At 30.6% G+C, this 21,728-nt stretch overlaps 2 protein-coding genes across 3 annotated transcripts in view; one reads left to right on the forward strand and one right to left on the reverse strand.

Annotated features, from left to right (window-relative positions):
- LOC107451378 (Hermansky-Pudlak syndrome 4 protein) overlaps positions 1–13,714 on the reverse strand; it is a 36,881-nt gene extending 23,167 nt beyond the window's left edge. Inside the window, exons 1-4 of the mRNA XM_071185375.1 lie at positions 13,295–13,714; positions 11,910–12,050; positions 10,332–10,430; positions 807–941 (exon numbers count right to left, since the gene is read on the reverse strand). Of these exons, the coding sequence (XP_071041476.1) occupies positions 807–941; positions 10,332–10,430; positions 11,910–12,050; positions 13,295–13,384 (465 nt within the window). The 5' untranslated portion in view covers positions 13,385–13,714. The remainder of the gene's footprint in view (positions 1–806; positions 942–10,331; positions 10,431–11,909; positions 12,051–13,294) is intronic.
- Positions 13,715–13,800: 86 nt separating this feature from the next.
- LOC107451381 (tetratricopeptide repeat domain 7) overlaps positions 13,801–21,728 on the forward strand; it is a 35,120-nt gene continuing 27,192 nt past the window's right edge. The window contains exons 1-2 of one of the 2 annotated variants that reach the window (XM_016067450.3): positions 13,801–14,036; positions 21,315–21,466. In XM_016067450.3, the coding sequence (XP_015922936.1) occupies positions 13,913–14,036; positions 21,315–21,466 (276 nt within the window). In that variant the 5' untranslated portion in view covers positions 13,801–13,912. Of the gene's footprint in view, positions 14,037–19,065; positions 19,180–21,314; positions 21,467–21,728 lie in introns of those variants that run through there. The other variant, XM_016067451.3, reaches the window with a different exon arrangement.

Here is a 21,728-nt window from a genome sequence, read left to right on the forward strand (position 1 = left end):
GATGGAAAAAAATCAAGTCAATAAATACATTCAAATTAAGTAATAAAATGAGATAAGCAAAAATTTTCAACTTTAAATGAAACTGTTAATGTGCACACAACCTAGGTAAATTGTGAATGGAAAAAAATCAAGTCAATAAATACAATCAACAAATTAAGTAATCAAGAATTTGAAATACAAACATTTCACAACAATATTAATAAAGATCTCAATGCTTGACAGAGATTTGGAAAATCCTCGAGTTGTAGTAATGAAGAAAAAAAATGGTGTAAAACTTTTTAAAACTATTTTCTTAATTATGTGACTATGTTTATTGAAAATAAATGTTAGAAAAATGTTTTAAATTATTAGCACTATTACTTAAATTAATAGAAAGCTTTATACCAAAATTGCTTTTTTTATCATCCAAGAGTATTGTTAACTTAATAAATCATAAAATTTCTTTTAAATCAATATAAGATTTTGTCAATATAAGAAACACAATGTTTGATTTTAAAACAGCATGACTTTAAATTATGATGTGCGATTTCAAAATGGTGAGAATACAAATCGCAACCTGCGATTTCAAAATAGCGTATTTATGTAGCGTATTAATTCATGTATTTACAATTAGCTACAAATATTTTCAAAAGAGTAGAATTCTTAGGCTCACTGCATAGTTAGTTTTACTGTACTGTTCCCTAATATATATATATATATATATATAAAGTAACATAACATAAGTGCTTGTGATAAATGATTAATACGAACAAATAAACTAATGAAATGCAATTCTAAACTTAATTATAAATTAATAATGAACCTACTTTTTTAAAAGCTGTTAAAGGTAGAGCATTTATAGAAAACTGAGGCATACTTCCAAAACATTGAGATAATGTGATATAGCGAGACCAAGACAATTCCATTTTAGCAAGAAATTCTTGCCTATCCCCTTTGCATACCTGAAAATACAATGTTTTAATTTAACATGCATAGTTTAAATAACACAAATAGCATTCTTGGAATGGATAGGTATTATACAACATATTAAAAAACTAAGGAAACAGTAAAATATTTGCGCATCAAATCAAAAATCTAAAAATACACATACAAAATATTTTCAGGAGATGCATTCAATCATGCAAAAAAATAAACAAATAAAAATACATGATCTGCTTAAATTAAAAGAATCTGTTTAAAATTTTTGTTATTTCGTTAAAATCATTTTTCAATTATTTTTGTTAACTAATCATAACTGATAATAGTTGATCGCTGTTCTAAAAGGAATTTTAAAATTGTGTAAATATTTTTTTTCTTCAAAAAAATTCAATATGATTTCCAAAATTATTTCCTAAAAATTTTTTTTTGATTTCACTGACTAATTGAGAAATTTCAGATTAAATTCACTTCACCATTAGCAAAAGTATGACAACAGAATTATTAGTTTTAATTCTGCATGAGCAAAATAACAGATAAACTGTAAATTTAAAGGGAAAAATCTTAATGTTAAAGTAAAACACCTTAAGAAGCATCTTAATTTAAAGCTAGGGCTTATCTAAAGCTTAAATTAAAGCTTTATATCATCCTAATTCAGTCTTATTTTGCAGAATTTATCTATCATTTACAAAGCTACCATCTTTTAAATATTTCCGTATTATTTCACCACTGTTTTATAATGGTAAATAAGAAAGGCTGACATGATTTAAATTAATTGATCATAAATGATGATTTAGTCACAATTAAAATCAACTGATTCATATATATATATAAAAACAGGTTTCAGTAGAAAAATTCTAAATATCAAAATCTGATTTTTTCATTGGTATTGAAGATTTTTAATGATAAATATAGATTAAATTCTTAAAATAGATTAATAAATAAAAACAAAAAGTAATAAGGGAAGACGAGAATGCTGTGAAACTTTCAACAACATAACATATTTTATTATTTTTTTTATACAAAATAATTTACTGCTAAATAATCATACATATTCTAATTATATCAATTTAGTTATATGTTTATTTAAATTAAACATAAATACCTTTAGAACTTATTTAATACATAGTACATGCATAAATGGATGAAGAACACTGAAGAAATAAATGTTGAATAAAGAAAGACTTGTTCTGTGGAGGGCAATTTAGAATAATCATTTCTTATTTTAATTAATTAATTTATTATTTAAAATACTTGACTTTCTAAATTCATGAGGATGTTGACTGTGAAAAAACATAGCAATGTTTTCATTCAGTGAATAGTTTGTAATAATATAAATAGAATAGAAAATAGAGAGATTTCATGTATGGAACAATTTTCGAGGAGGAATTTGACAGAAGCGGCTAAGCACCCTACTTTTAATAATAAATTAAACCAGAAAAATACAGTAAAACCTCGCTACAACAATATTTTGGGGTCCAAATAAATATATTGTTGTAGAGGGATATATAATTATATCGAGGGCCAACACAATTAGGGGACACAGTAAGATTTCTTTTAAATTTTAATGTTATATATGTATTAACTATAAATCTATTTACATAGTACATATAAATATTTAATTAGCAGATTGCTAATTATGGTTAAATATGAAATCAGATAGGAATACTATATCTGTGACTCTTTAAGAGAGAAGGGAGGCAATTCTGAGAATGGAAGGTCTTGGGAGTGGTCTATGTACATCAAGGGTTGGGGTATTGATTGGGGGGAAGCATAATCAGCAGTGAGACTTCTCTCGTCAGAAAAGACAACAAAAAAAGGCAAAATATGATAAAATAAGATTTTTTACACATTTGAAAACCAATAATAAATGGAGAAAATAAGGTTGAAATTTGAAGAAAAAAAATTGTTTTACAGGAGTTTAATTGCTTCAGAGAATATCATAATATAGAGAGGCGGATAACATTAATTCATATGCAAGTTCGTCGGGACCACGAAACATTATTGTAATAGAGCGAGTAATTGTTATATTGAATATCGTAGTAGCGAGAGTTCACTGTAGTAAATTACAACATGATGGATTTTAAATTCTGATATTAAATTCTAACTGCATTGAACTTAATGTCACTTATTGTAATATATCATGTTAAATCTGTTGCTCCTTAAATGTATTCATAAGACTAAAGCTTGATTAAATTTAAACTAAAGTTTCCTGAATGAAAAAATTAAAAAAAAGATTTAAATGGAAACTCATTTAAAAATGCAACTGATTAAGAGAAAATGTTTACAAACGAGATAAATAAAAATTTCAATCATTTTGCATGTTATAACAGTATTACATAACCTATAAAGTTATTTTGTTGCTTCGAAAATTCGAATATATTTTTAAGGAATCTGAGAGATTATCCCAAAATTCAGAAATCACCCGATTTTTTCGGGAGAATAGGCAGCTATGTAATGATTTATCAATTTTAATAATGTTCATGAGAAATATTACGTATTATAATTATAATATTGTTTTTAGGTAATATTAACCCTCTTGGCGTCAATACTGAAAGGGGCTTGCCCGTGTATGCACGGGTTCACGTTCTAGCTCTGGAGCGGCGATCACGTCTTTTTCTGAACTAGAATATTTCCTTCCCCCTCAACCTCCTACTGCTCACAAATTGAGAGGCATATAAGCTGTCATCGTAAATCACTCACTGTTGTAATAGAATATTTCTGTTTGAATAGATGTGAATAGTTTGCGTTCTTTTTCATGTTCGAACCCCAATCAAACCAAAAGTTTACCTTTAAAAAACAGATTACATTTTTATTTTCTCCAACACTTTCGAAATATTGAATTTTTTTTAAAAAAAATTATTTATTGCTTAATTTATTATACTAAATCTTTCAATAAATAAAATAGTTTCGTACTTTTAAATTTCAATTAATTTTCGAAAAAGCATTTTTCATTTTAGAGTAAATTGCAGGAAATTATTTCTTGTCTAAATACAAATGCAATATTTAATGAACTAATTAATGAATTTTTAATACAGTAGGGAACCGATTATCCGGAACGATCGGGACCATCGCTATTCCGGATAACTGATTTTTCCGGTTTTCTGAATCGCTACAAAAAGCCGTTTTTTTTATTGTTAAAACCAACTTAAAAAAATAATATTTGGAAATAATCTTAAAAAGAAAAAACGAAGTAATACACTAATGAGTATTTCCAAAACGATAGTAAGGTAAACATCTTTCCAAAAAGAAAGAAAAATCCTAAAATCTTATGAGGAAAAAAAAATTTTTTTTTAAAAAAATGGCGGGAAAATTTATCGAATTTCGTTCCGGATTTTTGGTTTTCTGATTTCCGGATAACGGGTTCTGATAACAAACCATCAAGAAACTTCACAAACTCCAATTAACAAGTTATTCGTTAAAAAACATTAAAAGTTGTTATTAAAAGAACAATTAAAACTTAAACTTTTGATTGTAAATATCTCATACTGCAGGTGGGCGTCACCGGGTAGAAACGGGACATCGGAACGAAGTCTCGGACGCTGCACAACAACCTACTTGAAAGCAAACTGTCATCTTCTTAAGTACTGGACATCAGCCTTTTCACTCCATGCCTTGGCCGCCGGTTGATGCTCCTCCGCCGGTATTCATCCGCGCAGGAACTATTTCGGTTCGTCCTCCTACCTTCGGTCTTCGATCCAATACTCGATCCTTCTACCTTGGTTTTCATGCTACCTCAGCTGTCACAACCAACAGCCTCTACAGTAGCCCCCTACCAGCGCTAGCGAGACTTTTCCAGCTCATTGCTGATACTTTCCCTAAAACTTAACTCGACGGCCTGATCGTGTCTCAACCTCTTTTGGCTTGTCACCAGGCTCTGGGATAGTAGATTCCTCTGTAGATTCGCTCATAGCTGTTGATTCGCTTTTAGGGAATATGTCCTGTTCATCTCGGGATACATATGCTGGTTTTAGACGATCCACGTTTACCGTACTTTCCCAGCCATGAATAAGAATCCTAAAAACCTTCTCCCCTCGACTCAGCACTTGAAATGGACCCTCGTATGGTGGCTGCAGGCCTTTTTTCAGGACATTGGTCCTCTTGAAAACATGACTGCACGATGAAAGNTAAGAATCCTAAAAACCTTCTCCCCTCGACTCAGCACTTGAAATGGACCCTCGTATGGTGGCTGCAGGCCTTTTTTCAGGACATCGGTCCTCTTGAAAACATGACTGCACGATGAAAGGTCTTCACTAACAAAAACTGCTCTATGACCCTGGTGTCTGGACTTTACTGGCAGCAACTCCTGCATGGTGTCTTTTAGCTTTCCAACAAAGTTTGCGGGATCCGCTGCATCAGTAGTCGGACATAAAAATTCTCCAGGCAGTCGTATCGGAGTTCCATAAACCATTTCCGCTGTCGTAGCTTGCAAGTCCTCCTTCCATGAAGCTCTAAAGCCTAAAAGAATGGTAGGTAAAACTCTGGTCCACTGACTTGTACTGTAGGCTCTAATTGCTCCCATCATCTGTCTGTGAAATCTTTCCACTTGACCATTTCCGGCGGGATGACAAGCCGAACCCAGGAACTTTGTCAGGGCATCAAACAGTGAGGCTTCGAACTGTGTTCCCTGATCTGTTGTGATTCGTAGAGGTATTCCAAATCTAGCAATCTATCCAGCATAGAAAGTCTCAGCAACAGATTTGGCTGTTATATCTTCAGGCCACTTGGAAAAACGGTCGACACTAGTTAGACAGTAGCGAAAACCTTCTGATGGCGGCAACGGACCTATGATGTCGATGTGCACGCGTTCGAACCTGTAATTTGGTGGAACAAATGTACCAAGCTTGCTCTGCGTGTGACGTGTCACCTTAGAACGTTGGCAAGCCAAGTATTGCTGAGCCCATGTTCTAACATCCTTCTTTATACCAGGCCATACATATCGCTCTTCCACCAACCTTATAGTAACCTTAATACCTGGATGTGAAATGGAATGCAGTTTGGAAAAAACGTTATTTCTGTCCACTTTGGGTACGAATGGTCGAATCCGTTTGGTAGATACATCACAAAACAGCTCCACACCAGGATCACCTATTACGAATGGTTAAAGTACCAAACATGAGTTACCGGTTTGAGCTAAAATTTCGGCTAGTTCCTGGTCACCCTTTTGGTTGTTAGCCATTTCTTGAAAATTGACGTGGGAAGGTGTTTCTATCGTAGCAATGTTTACTCTGGACAGCGCATCTGCAACCACGTTATCTATTCCCTTCACGCGCTGAATATCCGTAGTGAATTGGCCAATAAAATCCAAATGACGCGATTGTCTTGGCGAACACTTATCTTCCTTTTGTTTAAAGGCATATATAAGCGGCTTGTGGTCAGTGTAGATAGTAAACGGCCGACCCTCTATCATATGACGAAAGTATTTGACTGTCATGTACGCAGCCAAGAGCTCTCTGTCGTAAGCACTATACTTTTCTTGAGATGGTGCAAGCTTCTTTGAATAAAAATCAAGTGGTTGCCACTCTTTCTCGATCCGCTGATGCAAAGCAGCGCCCATCACAGTATCTGAAGCGTCTACCACTATAGCCAACTGTGCATTCATGATAGGATGGTACAGCTTGGTTGAATTGGCCAATTCTTTCTTGCTCTTCTCAAACACAGCAACTGCTTCCTCCGACCACTTGATCACGCTTTTATCATTTTTCTTAGCACCTTTTAAATATTCGTTTAAAATTGCTTGAGTGTGGGCAGCTCTCGGTATGAATCTTCTATAAAAATTCAAGACTGCAAGAAATCGAAGCAGCTCTCTAATTGTAACTGGTTGAGGAAAATCAGCAATTGCAGAAACTTTATCAGGAAGCGGAGTAATACCCTTTTCCGTTACACAATGCTCTAGGAATTGTACTGAAGACTGTCCCAGGACACATTTGCTTACGTTGAATGTTACACCATATTGAGCAAAACGTTGAAAAACTCTTTTTAAATGCATTAAATGTTCTTCTTCGTTCTTCGAAGCTACTAATACGTCATCAAAATAAGGTACACAAAATTCAAACTCACCTAAGATTTGATGAATGAAGCGTTGGAAAGTTGCGGCAGCATTTGATACTACAAACGGCATATACAAAAACTCGAACAATCCAAACGGGGTTGTTACCGCAGTCTTTGGCACGTCTTCGCTGCGCACCGGAATCTGATAATACTCTTTTTCCAGGTCCAAGGCAGAAAATATCCTTTTACCTTCCAAAACCTGAAAACAGTCTTGCATGTGGGGAACAGGGAACCTATCCTGCACGGTCACTCCATTAAGACGACGAAAATCACCACACGGTCGCCAGTCACCATTCTTTTTTAGCACCATGTGTGACTTGCCCAACAGCTTTTGGAAGGCTGACAAACCCCTGATGCTACCAGAAATTCAAACTCTTGTTTTGCAGGTTTCAACTTCTCTGGCGATAAACATCGAGGTTTCGAAAAAACAGGAGGTCCTTTTGTCTGTATCCAATGTTCTACTCCATGCTTAACTTTTCTTGGCGTGACACCTGACCTAATCAGAGCAGGAAATTCTGAGAGCAAATTGTGGAATTTAGAGTTCTCTAAAATTAACTTTACCGTTGAAGCATTCCCAGCATACCGGGTACCTCTTGTTTGCAACTTGGTCAAAGGATCAATTACTGCAGCATTTTTGACGTCTACTAACAACCCAAAATTGCGTAAGAAGTCAGCTCCGATAATTGGATGAGGCACGGCAGCGATGATAAAAGGCCAGCTGAACTCTCTTCTGAGTTCGAGGTCTAATTTCAACAGGCGTTGGTCAAACGTTGGAATGGTTGTACCGTTTGAGGCGAACAATTTCATCTGTGAAGAATGGCCACTAGATGTATAGGCAGCACGAGGTATCACAGAGACGTCAGCTCCCGTATCAATGTAGACTTGTCCGTCAGATAAAGCCGCTGAATCATCGCTTCGCCGTCACCCTTTTGACTGGAGGACGGCCTCAGCAGTTTTCCGGTTGGAACGAACATGGAGGTCGGCATTTTGTCGCGCTTGAATATTTTATGATACCAGCAATACTGAGAATTTGCAGACTGTCGGCTTCGGCTAGTAGAGCGTTTCTGACTAGTATTTCTTGACCGGTCACTTGTACGGGCTTCCAACCATGAGAGATGAGCAGTGATCTCTGTCAATAAAGACAGTAAATCCGCCTGATCCACCGAACCAGCAACTACGCTGATTGACTGTGCGTTAGTTGATGTAGCCCTGATACCATCCGCCATCTCTGCCAGCTTGTCCAGGTTATCGTTGGAAATCGCAAAAATCTGCTGAACATTAGTAGGCAACCTCTGCAAAAATAAAGATTTAAGAAGTTCATCGTTAATTCTCGCGACGGCTTTATTCCGCATTTCCAGAAGCGGTCTTGAAGGACGGCGGTCGCTAAGTTGCATCCCCGAAATCAAATCCCTTAAGCGTTGAGCTTCAGATTCAGCATATTGAGCGCACAATCTTTTTTTAAGTGCGGTGAAAGGCTTATCCACAGGTGGACTGATAACAATGTCGCTGATAATCGCCAGTTCCTCCGGTTGTAGAGCAGCAACTACATGGTGGAATTTCGTTGATTCTGTACTTACTCCCGCAAGAGTGAACTGACTTTCAATTTGTCTGAACCACAATTCTGGATTAGCTCTCCAAAAAGGTGGCGGCTTTACAGTGACACGAGCAATTTGTTGATCAGCAGCTTCAGTAGATTCGGGCATTTTTCGCATTAATCCAAAATTTATAAGTCCAACAATAGAAGTAATTTGTACTCACGGCTTGCCAAAAAACTTTAAAACTTGAAACGTACCAGCATTTCCCCGTAATCCATCAACTAGTAGAATTTCTCAAAAGCAGTTTGCAGAAACAGAAATATACGTATTCGTTCACAGGTCACCAATTGTATAAGTTTCGGTTATGGGAATGTAAGACTTTCAAATGAAACAATATGGCAATGAAACATCCTCTTTACTAGTAAAAGATAACAAACCATCAAGAAACTGCACAAACTCCAATTAACAAGTTATTCGTTAAAAAACATTAAACATTTAGAACAGCAGGGATTAGCAAAAGCTTTTTTTTACTTAATTTCAAAGAAAAAGATAAATAAAACGGGAATTAAATAAATAATATCTATTAAACAGCAGTTATTTTTCTGATCGAACATTATTGAAAAAATACTCATTAATTATTTTTTTAAATTTAAAAATATCATTAATATACTTAAAAGATAAATATGACTTTTTACTGGCATGTATATCAACGAAATTGTACTTTGAATTCAGAAATGAGGCAATTTAAAATGCAGACGCATTTTTTAAAATAAAAAAATTAGACGGTAGCCGCAAATGTATCTGGGAAATAAAAGAAATCACAGGAAACAGGAAGGAAAAATTATCAATCACAAGAATCTATTCAGCTCCATTTCATTGAACATTCCTTTGATGTTATATTTCAACTATATCATTGTGAAAAAGCTAAGGAAAAGAAAGAATGTATCATAACCTGAAAGTAATTATCTTATCAGAAAGAAAGAATTGCTTGATATTCTAGAGAAAAGTGTAAGATTGTATGAAGTTCAACGACTTTCAGAAAAATGAATCACGAAGCACAATTCATCCATCAAACTGTCTTGACCCCCCTTGACCGATAATCACCCCTTTTAACCACAAATTGAAGCAGAAGGGGGAAAGCATATCTTTTGTCCGACCCTCGACACTTTTGGTAGCATCTTTCTAAAATGTGTCTGCCGCTTGAAGTAAGAAACTAAGAGAGAAGGAAAACGCCAAGAGAGTTAAGAGCAACGCTAATGCAACTATCAGTGCTTCGATTAGCAAATGTAGAAAAAATTAGATTTAAAAAAAATAATTAAATTAAACTGAAAAAAAAAAAAAGATTTTTTTTTTGTACATGAGTTTTGCTATTGCTGTAAATAAGGACAGACGAGTGTGGGTTTAAGTTAAATATATGTTTGATCCTTTGTACTGGAAGGAAAGATATGCCACAATTCTACAAGATCGACGACAGTGTTTTGTACACATAAACAAAACAATCTTCATGACAGAAAAAATAAAAAAGACTTCCTTGTTTCATATTACAGAAATAAAAAAGAATCTTCCAATTTTTATAAGACACTATACGCTTAATGTCTCACAGTCACATTCTTTGGCAAGTACAGTTATGAACTTCTTGCCAGAGCAATTGGTTAAAATAAATTTTTTACACAGAATATCTTGATTATAACTACACTGTAAGCCATATCTGTAATTTTACAAAACAATGTACATTTTACAAACTATTTTAAACAAACCATTCAAAACAAGCGCATTAGATAAAAATGATTAGTCATTGGAACTGTGAAATAATTATTTGAATTCACTTACATTGCTGATACTGCCATGGTAGAAACAAAATATTCCACATAAAAACAGCATTTGACTTTGAAGAGCACTTGACTCAATGTCAGAATCTGCTCCAAGAGCCTAAAACAATAAAAATGAATTTTTTTTAAATAAATATAAAGTTTATCAAGCACAGAATCATATTTCAGAAATTGAAAAGACATATTGTTTATCTACAGCAAGAACACCCCCTGCCACAATGTCTGAGGCTGTCCACTGCTATGGTAACAAGAACAGCGCATTTCAGAGAGGGTACCTACTCTTCACTCTAGGGCTAACACAGTAGACGGAAGAGAAAGATTTCCTTTCTTTCACTGACCCGAACCCAAACCTGTCCCAAAAAAATGACCCGCACCCTTAATTGAAATAGTTAAACGTTACCATAGCCATGGGTCCAGGCGAATGGCTAGGCAGGGGTCTGTCTAGGTTTTCCGAGAGGTACCTATTTTGTGAAAATTTAGACATAATTTGTAAAAATTAAAAATTATATTAAAAAATCAACACAAAAATTTGGATTTATCGCTTCCTACAGGATACAAAAATAAAATTTTAAGAAAAAGTATTTTGGGAAACTACCGTTTTTCCGTATTTGTGAAGGTACCACTAAACGGTAGTAAATTTGACCTGGACAGACCCCTGCTTACTTTAGACAAACTATAGAGTTTTTTTTAAAAATTAAATATAACATTTATAATTTTTGCTGAAAAAAATTAGATGAAAAGCAGATTAAAAACATTAAAATTACTAAAAAATTTTTACATTTTATCAGACATTTACACACATAACAGGATTTTAAGATTCCCATAAATGTTTTTCTTTTGCATTCTTTATGTGGGGATGGTTAGAATAGTTTTAAATTAAAATTTTCAAACCTAGAGTATTATATTAAATCATAAAATTGGCTACCACTTCAAAATATTGCTTATAAAAAAACTGTGAAGTTGGCAGATATGGTATAAGAAAAAAACTAAAAAACATTAATTTTAAACTTTTGTTTAAATAAAAAAGTCATAGTTATAAAGTGGATATTTTCAATATCTAAAAAAAAATATTTTTAGAATATACAGAGAAGTAAAAGCCAATGGCATGTAAAAGTGTTTGCATGCCCTAAAACACATTATCCACAGTTTATTTTCCTTTTATGCAATGTAAATATAAAGTTTTCTAAACTAAAAAAAAATTTATTATTTATAACAAAATACTGTTGCTGTACATAAGTAAGACATGTTTAATAAATTTGACCTCTGATAGGTTAATGAAAATTCTGACAAAAAATGAAACAGTATTTCGTAATTTTGTATTTCTGTATTATTCACTGAAATATGAGAGTAGAGAATAAAAGTTATAAAATAAAAATTACACAATAAAATTACAAAAATAAATCGAATTACCAATAACTATTTGATTTGCAGATGGTTGGACATCTTTTTGAAAAGAACCATATTAATAGGTTATATAATATTCTTTACAATGATTTATAACTATACACCATTGAGAACACAACTCCATATAATTCACTCAAATCAAAAGTATAGAATAAAAACATGTCAAATAAATTACCAATAAATATTTTCCAGACCAGAGAAGAGCAAATTTTCCTTGATCTAAACTGACAATGTGCGGCGTTGAAAACGTGCTTCGTAAGAACTTAGCCATTCCCACAATTTGACAGCAAAGTAGATACCACTCACTTTCAGCTGACTGCAAATAAATCCATTGCAAATATATAAACACATAACAAGCTTAGTAACTAAATTTTGTATCATAAGATATTCAATAAATAAAAAACTAAGCAATTTTTTTACAAAATATCTAAAATATTAAAAGGCAAGTATTAGAAATATTAGAGGGAAAAAGCCTGGAGCTAATAAACCTAATAAGTTGGCAGTTTAGTCTTCTCTGCCAACTTATTAGGTTTCAATTAATAAATTTAAGTTTAAGGACAAAAAATTTCATACCAAGCTTTACTGACAAAATTTGAATACACTCTAAAAATATATGACATTTATTAACTTCCAGATCAGTTGCAACCCCTGGAAAAGTCTTTTGATTTGCTTTTTTTTGCCAAAAAATGTATTTTCTGCCATAAGATCAAGTTTACTACGAATAATTCAAGAAAATTTTTTATATTGAGATAAACTTCAATATAAACTGGCCTAAATGAAAAACCTTTGATCGGTTCATCATTTTGCCTAGTAATTGAGACAAGATGATTTCAAACACACAACCGCAATTGGAGAACCAGTATTTTATCTTGATAGAATAATGGCTACGCCTTTCAATATAAACAGAAATCCGGTCAAAATCTAACAGCAGAAGATCTATAAAATGAAATTCTATAAACTGCAATCTCCATAAACCAGATTAACTTCTTAATCTCTAAAGCAAACCAAAATTGATAAATTTGTCGGATTTCATTTCAGCATTTTCTGGCTATTGAGCTAAAAATTGGAAAGTTAAAAAAATGTAGTCCTCCGCCAACTTTGTAAAAGTTTTTTTAAACACATAGAAATTTTATAAAATGAATAAAAAATTTGAACAAAAAAAATAGTAGAACTTCCTTGTGCCTGACTAACTGAAATATACTTTATTTTCTAATACTCCTTATGATTTAAATTTTTATCTGTAAACAATAAATTTTATGTGCATATTTCGGTGCACTAAAAATTCCTTGCTTATTGGCAAGAAGAACATTTAAAAAGAATTACTACCCATGATTACATGGATATAACGTCCATGTAAATCATGGGTAGCTAGAGTCAAAAAGGTTAGTTTTATATATGATAAAGAGGAAAAATCTCACTAGCAGGTACATATGATATAAGTCCTAAAGGGGTAAAATGTAGAAATATATGTTAATACATAATAATTTAATATACGAATGGATGGCATTTTATGTTTTGAAGGATATGAAATAAATAACTTCCACGAAATATTCTATTCACCTGAGTGGGATAAAAATAAATAATGGCTTCTTTCGGATCATCTTCATCAGCTTTGCAATGAGTAAGGTCGTAAATGAAAAATAAATTCATCTTATAAAAGCTGCATAACTTTTAACAAACGTTTATTTACATCCTTTTAGACTGCAGTTCAATGTTACGCTACTACTAGTCTTCATTACATAATATTTTATAAAATATTATGCAACTTTATTAAAATACAAATAACTAAAACAGAACATTAAAAAACTTAAGTATGCTAATTATTTAATTGAGGATGAAAACTTATGTAGTAACTATTTCATTTACGATATTTTAAACATTTAATTTGCTCCAGTTTCCACGCTTTCACGTTTTAAATCACCCACAACCAAAAACAAAAACTTTGACATGTGACGGGTGATGGGAAATATGTCATGTGTTTTAAATAATATTAACTGTGACTTTAACGTAGTGTTTAATTTTTTTTCAATGTAAGCTATAAGCTAATATTTTTGTTTCAAGAAAACACATTAAATTCACTATCCCTGAAGGAAATGGAGAAGCGATAAATGTATTTCTCTACTATCGATGAGTTTATTATTCAAAAGTCTTCCTTGATCAAGTGATATACACTCAAGTATGACTTCTAAGCCAAAGGCGTCGAGTCGGCTGGAATATGAAATTTCGAAAAATAGGGATGAAGCAAACTGGAGAAAAGTAACAGAATTAGCTGAACAGTTAAATCAAAGAAGTTCTGGTTTGGGTATGTTATTTAGATTTATTTAATTCGATTTTTTTTTATTACTGAGAATTTCATATTATATGTTTTTCCTCCTCAAATTGTCTCTCTGTCTGGGATTGTTATTATTTACTTTATAATTTGTTGTTACTATATAAGTTACTGATTATATTTTATTGAAATCCATTTAATCTCTATCAGTATTTCTGATTATTTATTTAAGTCCATGCATTTTGATTTAAATACAAATTACTGATTAGTTATCCTCATATTCAAAAAATCTATATAATCTGTTTCAGCAGTTTAGATTATCAAGTTCATAATTTTTAACTTTTATATACCAATTACGGATCACTCCCTTACTGTCGTCCATATTTTCTGAATTTGCTTAAAATTTGTAATTTGCTAAAAGCATTTAAATTTCTGTTTATCCACATACTGAAATGCATACATTCTGCATCATTAGTTCAGATTTTAAATTTATAATTTGCTATGAGTATACAAATTAAAACTTACCTTCCTTACCAAACTAATACTTATACTCCTACTGCAACTCATTTTAGTCTCTAATAGCTGTTCAGATTAAATTTAAAATTCTTCTTAGCATATCCATTACTGTTAATCCTCATACGGAAATCCATTTTTGTCCTTATTAGAAGTTATATTTTGTTATTGATTAATATCTGTTTCTTCTACTTAAAATTTTCTTAGTAATAAGAACTCCACATTACCAGTTCAAGCCCATCTAAAAATTAATAATTTTCAATGAAAATTAATTATTTTATTTGTTTATGTGAAAATTAATGTTTGTGTGTTAGCATTGTTTCTTTCCCTTTTAACAGATAATTACACATTGTGTAATAAATTCAAATTATCATCAAAAGGTCTTTATACTGTAGTTTTCAATAAAAAATATGATTCCATTTTTAAAGCTAATGCAGTTAAGTTATTTAATTATTATTTACTTACTTTTGTTTACAAATAATTGTGTTGTGTTAAGACCAAATAAAGTCTAATTTTCTTTTTATTTATCCGTCATTTACCATTGAACATTTACGTTTCATATTTAAGTTGCTGCTTAATTTTACTTTATATGTCATTAATGAAAAATGAACATATACTTTTAACGTATTATTGATTGGGGGGGGGGGAGGCTACCAACAAAGTGAACCATCATTTATCAAAAGGTGCCTCAGAATACAATCGAGTTAACATGTCTTATATACTAGCAAATTAAAATTTGTAGTGTTAGCTATGCTATAATATACCACCACTAGAATTTTATCTGTGATAGAATTTGATGAATGGATACCACTAGTTGATTCTTTGCTGTTTTGCGAGAAGCTGGAAAGAACTTTGAGTGGTGATCATGATGAGAGTTGTATTAAGATCACAATTGTGGGCATAGGCACTCCTGTGCTGCAATTAGCAGTCAACTATGTTTAGGCCTCTGTTGTGTGTGATTGAGACAGAGTAGCAACAGCACGAGGGGGCAATGTAGCAGTCACAAATAGCAAGTCAACTGTGTGCTGTGGTCCATCCATCAATCTGCACATATTTGTTACCAATTGTGGGGTAAGCTACCAACAATGTTAACCATCATCCATTAAAAGGTGCCTACAGTTAGAATGGAGTTAATGTGTCTTATGAATAATTAGTGAATTGGAATTGAATAATTGTAGTCTACGTTACAAGATATTAATTATATATATGTGTACAGTGGGAAAAAATAGACCACCCTGAATGACTTTTGATCTAATGACCGAATCTTCTTGTTCTGTTACTCAATCTTGATGGTTCAAAGGGGTGACCTCAAATATGCTCAGGGGCGGATCCAGAAATTTTTCCTTGGGTTGGGAAGTCATTGACTCAAATCCCCTCCACCCACAATTAATTTTTTCTATAAAAAAAATTTAATTTAATATTTTTTTTGAAAAAAAAAATTGGGGTTTTTATGCATCATTTATATCATTTATATTTAATGCATCATTATCATTAATGCATCATTTATTTTTTTCATAATGAACAATACATAAATAATTCAAGTATTAATAATTTAAGCATGGTGCTAGATTTTAGTTACGAGTTTCGCAAGTTTCCCATCTTCACCTTTATACAATTTTTGATTAAACCTGTTGAAATGCGATTGAAGCGCTCGGCGCGCTCTAAAAATATAAATGTTTACAATGAAACTATGACGAATTTCGCTTTAATCATTTGGATTATGATTCTTAAAACAGTGAAGAACATAATTAGGTAATAAAAAAATCAATTTTTCTGATCTACCTAGGTGTGTATATGCCCCCTTAAATAATTTTTAAAATCTTTTATTTCTTTTGTAAACTATTAAAAAAAAATTTTTTTTCTTCCAATTTTGGGGGGATCATGACCCCCCACTGAATATGCTAATTAGTTATTGCAAATGGTATTTTAAGTTACAGATTCAGGCTCAAAACCACACTCGCTGTGAATTGACATACCTTTTTACTGACGGATTTATATTTTCGACCCCCAAAATAGAGGGAGTAGCTACTGTCAGGAAAATATGGTCTTATGTTAATTATACTTTTTGATTATTTTCACATTCCTTGAAAACTTTTGAATTGAATTGAAATATTTTTGCACACAGATATAAAATTCGTTTCTCTAAAGATAAATCCATGCAAAAAATAACTTTTAGTAAATGTTTAAGTCTTTTTTATAATAATTGAAATATGCACATATTTAATAATGGTTAAAAAATTTGCATTGTAAGGTCTAAATACATAAAATATAGATAGTAGACCTAGTTGAAAATGTTCTCATAATGAAGATAACTTTTAATGCTATTGCTGTTAAATGCATGTTTTTATTAAATTCAAGTTGAAATTTAACTAAGGTTTATATGGATTTTTAAATTTGGATGCAATTTTAAGGCCAAAATTTTATAATGGCAAAATTAATAGGAGGAAAAATATATAGAAATTTACCAGTCATAAAAGATTTTTATTTGTAGTGACAAATTTGAAAACATTTTCTTACTTTACCTTATTTTTGTGTTGATTTTTTAATAAAATTTTTGATTTTAACAAATTATAGCTAAATTTTCACAAAATAGGTACCTCTCAAAAAAAACCTAGGCAGACCTCTGATTGTATTTTTCAATCCTATAATTTATGGCACTTTTCTTATTGTCTTAGAATTATATTATTTTTATAGCAAGTGCTTGTTGATTTCATTAATGTACAGTGTTTTCACTACAGCGCGAGAATCTCACATATTTTTTTCTTTCCTCGCATTAAAATATTATTAAGGTGAGAAGCTCGCGCACCCTATTAATGAATTTCAAAATGCGTGGATCTCGCCAATTTCGGAAAAAATTTCGTCTTCTGACATTTCAAATTAAATCCGCTTCATTTTTCTTCCTTGATCTTTCATTATTTTCAATATCGGTCCTTGTTATCTAGCTTCNATTGTTCAGAACCGGTGCGAACAGCCCCCCCCCGAACCCCTTTCAGAACACATTTTTCTGCAACTGCGTGTTCACCGTAGGTAAGGTTTCTTCATGTAAAACGTTACATTTTTTTTTTGCCTGAATGTAAGATTGACAAATACATTGTTAAGACAAATGAAACAAATGTAGAAACGGTAAAAACGAAACAAATACGGATATTCAACGGATATGGATCAAATACTAGCATGAAGTATGAATTTGGAAGGAACTTCAACGTACTTATAGCAGAAATAATTTAAAAACCTATGCTGGCTGATGTAGAGGATAGGAAAGTGTGTGCACAATGCTACAAATTTACTTAGTGTTTTAGAATAATTCAACATCTGTTGCAAGGTCATTTAGCACCCACAACCGGATTAAGACAAAATATTGTAACAGATTGGCTGATAAGCATTTGAGCAACCTAATGAGAATAGCTGATAAAAACGAAGATATAGAACATTTTCCATATGATGATGCAGCAAAAATATTTTATGCTTTAAAAATTAGAAGATGTTGAAAATGTATTATAATTAAAGAAATATTTTTTCAAATCTATTTGTGTTTTTTCTTTTTTCTTTTTTTTTTTTTTTTTTTTTTTTTTTTTTTTTTTTTTTTNATTAATTTTTTGAAATCTCACCCTGTTTTTGAGAAAGGGTGAGAAACTCTCACCCATTTTTTTTTCTGTAATGAAAACGCTGATGTAAATGTTTAAAGCCATAATTTTGCTCCCTTGAGGCATTCTTTTCTATTACAAGTACTTATAAATTATCCTGCTAATGATTAATAATCTCCAAATAGCTTCCATCCAGCTTTATTTGTTAGTATGATTAACACATTAAAACACAAGTACCTTTTTTAAAAAAATGTTGTTTTTTTTTTCAAATTAACATTTCACATTTTTATTGCAAAGATAAATGACGTGAGAAGAGAAATTATTAAAATAAGATTATTTTTAAAAAATATTTAAAAGGAAATTTATTTATCATTTTAAAAAAAAACTTATCCTGATGTGTAATAAGTTGTTTTTTTTTCATTAATTATTTTTTTTATTCATTTACTTAAAAAAAGATAAATAAAAACTTTTTTGAATATTTTTAAAAGTAATTTTATTTTAATAATTTTTCTTCTTCTCTTGTCATTAATCTTTATTATTTTCCTGATTTCCTCAATATTTTAATATATTAGAAACAAAATCATTATTACAGAACTTTAAATACAAAGAGTGGCCAGTAGAAAGTAAAAAAAATAAAAGTCAGCAATAAATTTACCTCTAGTGACCAGTGGTCACCAGATAAATTTCCCAGTCTTGCCCTTTACTTTGTATTATATTTGTTTATTGATTTTTAAAAAAATATTCAGTTTTCATTTAAATGAAAAAAAATATTGCTCTAATTCTTTAAATATTTTTATATACTTTTATTTATTAAAATAATAATGTTCATAATTTTTAATGCATTGATATCAATTAAATAAAGATTTTAATATCATTTAAAGAAATTAAAAAAGAGAATGCTGGTCTAAATTCCTTGTAGCATCCTTTATTTTTGTTTAATTGCTGAACCATTTTCATCTGTTGGCATTTTGACAAGGTGAATAGTTATTTCTTTTCTACTGAGCAACCTCAACCTTTCTCTTCAAACTTCACTCTTTCTTAAATCATGACTGCTCATAAAAATGAGAAACTTTTTCCTGGTTGGTATTCATCAAAATATATTTGCTTATTCCTTAGTTTGATTTTTGTTTTAGGCAGAAAAATGTTTTTCTGTTAGGTGTACTTCTAGTATAATTAATAGCTTTATTTTGTTTATTTATTACTTGCAAAAGTTTTTTAATAAAATGAATTGAATTTAAAGTATAATCAATTTTTAATTAATATAAGGTATATCTTTATTTTTATGTATTTATTTGTATAGAAACTTATTTTTCATCTGAGTATTTATTTTACTCATCAATGCAATATATATTTTTTTATTTATTTACAAGAATAGCTATTGTATAGAATGAAATATTTTTATTTATTTAAATTTTTTCTTCTTCTTGAGTTAACCTTTGCCTCCTGCTATTATCTTGTATTTTTTTAATGGCCTTATAGTCTATTTATTTGAAATCATATCTTCTATTTCATGAGTATAATTATAGATTTGTAGTAAAGAATCTTATAAAATTTTCAAGCAAAGAGACTAATTATTCTACATGAGTGATTAGTGAACTAATTAATGATTAGTGAACAATGAACTGAATTTAAAATATAATCAATTTTTAATAAAATATGCTTTATCTTTATTTTTATGTATTTTTCATTTATTTGTATAAAAACTTATTTTTCACCTGAGTATTCATTTTACTTATCAATTTATATGATTTTCATATATTTTTTTACATATATGTAATATATTTTTTTTTAATTTTCAAGAATAGTTACTGTATGATTAAGAATAAAATATTTTTATTTATTAAAAAATTTTTTCTCAAATTAAGGTTTACCTCCTGGTATTATCTTGCAATTTTTTATGGCCTTATAGTCTATTTATTTGAAGTCATTTCTTCGATTTCATGATAAATATAGATTGGTAGTAAAGAATCTTATAAAATTTTCAAACAAACAGCCTAATTATTCTACATGAGTGATTAGTGAACAATAAACTAAATTTAAAATATAATAAATTTTTAATTAATCTATGCTATTTCTTTATTTTTATCTGTTTTTCATTTATTTGTATAAAAACTTATTTTTCACCTGAGTATTCATTTTACTCATCAATTTATATAATTTTCATATATTTTTTTTATATACCTATATCAGGGCTCGAAAAACAGCCCGTCCGCCCGTCCTCGACGGTCAAAAATTCTCCGCGGACAACGAATGGAAGCTGGTGATATTCTAGAGTAGCAGTTTCAAATTTCCCCCCGCTATGGAATCCTAAATGATTGATCCTCTTTCAGCAGAACTCCGACTTTATGAATGAAGTATATAAAAGCATTTGTGAGCGTATTAACTAATAAAAGACTTATTTATACTAATAAGGGAATAACTAATTTTATTATTGTTTTTTATTAATAATCTTAAATTAGATTTTATATCTAGCTGTTTAATTTGCATTCCTGGAGCTATTTCTAGTTTAGTTCATAATTTGTTTTTTGGCGTTCATATAAATAAGCTGAAAATGACAAAAAAAAATCCAAATATAGTATCAGTTGTAATATGGGCTAAAAAAGCTACTATAAAGGTTAAAGATGGTTGCTAGGAAAACGTATTTCAATACTAACGAATTATGTTACTTTATTTTGATTGAAGTATCATAATAATGTAGTTTTTTGTAAATGCAGGTTATTTTCAGAACTTATTCAAGATATTTTTATTAGAAAGAAAAGAAACCTTTTCTTTGAAAAGGGTTATTTCTACTTCTTTTTCATTGGCATTTTACTTAAAATAATTTCATTAAGGTATTCAGAATATTTAATAAATAATAGATTATTAATTTGATCTAAATATAATTGAGGTTTAAAAAATCATGACTATAAAGTTTAAAAAAAATTCTGATTCTCGGAACCTCTTCTAACCCTACAAGGAATCTTAGAGTTTCATGGAACACCATTAAGGAGCTGCTGTTCAGAGGATTGTAAATAGATTTTAAAAAAATCATTAACAATTTCGTATAAATTTATCTATAATTTGGCACCAAGAAAATTAAAATAAAAACTATAGAAATCAGTTAAGAGTAATTGTTTTTGCCCTTTCTTTTATAACTGTTCTTATTCTTTATAACAATTCTTATTTAAAATGGGTTAAATGTGTTTGTTTGTCTCAGACTTTGTTTTATTCTTAGATGTCCTTGTGAATTTTCTCATTGGGGAATCCAAGCTAGAGCAGTTTTTGGAAGAAAATCTTCCAATTGAAAGTAATATTTCGAAAGCAAAAACAGGATTGACAGAGGCAAAACGTTATCTACAGACATGTATTAGCGAACAAGGTGCAAAGGTAGTTATTATTTTGCTCTTGTTCTAGTCATTTTGTTGGGAAGTGTTGAACAATTTTATCAATTTGGATGATTTCTCAAATTTTTCAAGCGGACTTTATGCAGGGTGCATAGAGTTTATGAAAAGTGCATAAAAGCTCTTTATTTTCTTATCTTAAAATTTTTTTAAATTTTCAAATTAAACTTTTTTAATTAGTTATCATATGTAATTCTCCACACAATTAAATGAATTTTTTTTAGAAATTATTTACGCTCTTTCACATT

The sequence above is a fragment of the Parasteatoda tepidariorum genome, chromosome 9 (genome assembly GCF_043381705.1).
Source record: "Parasteatoda tepidariorum isolate YZ-2023 chromosome 9, CAS_Ptep_4.0, whole genome shotgun sequence".
In the NCBI taxonomy this organism is placed as follows: domain Eukaryota; kingdom Metazoa; phylum Arthropoda; class Arachnida; order Araneae; family Theridiidae; genus Parasteatoda; species Parasteatoda tepidariorum.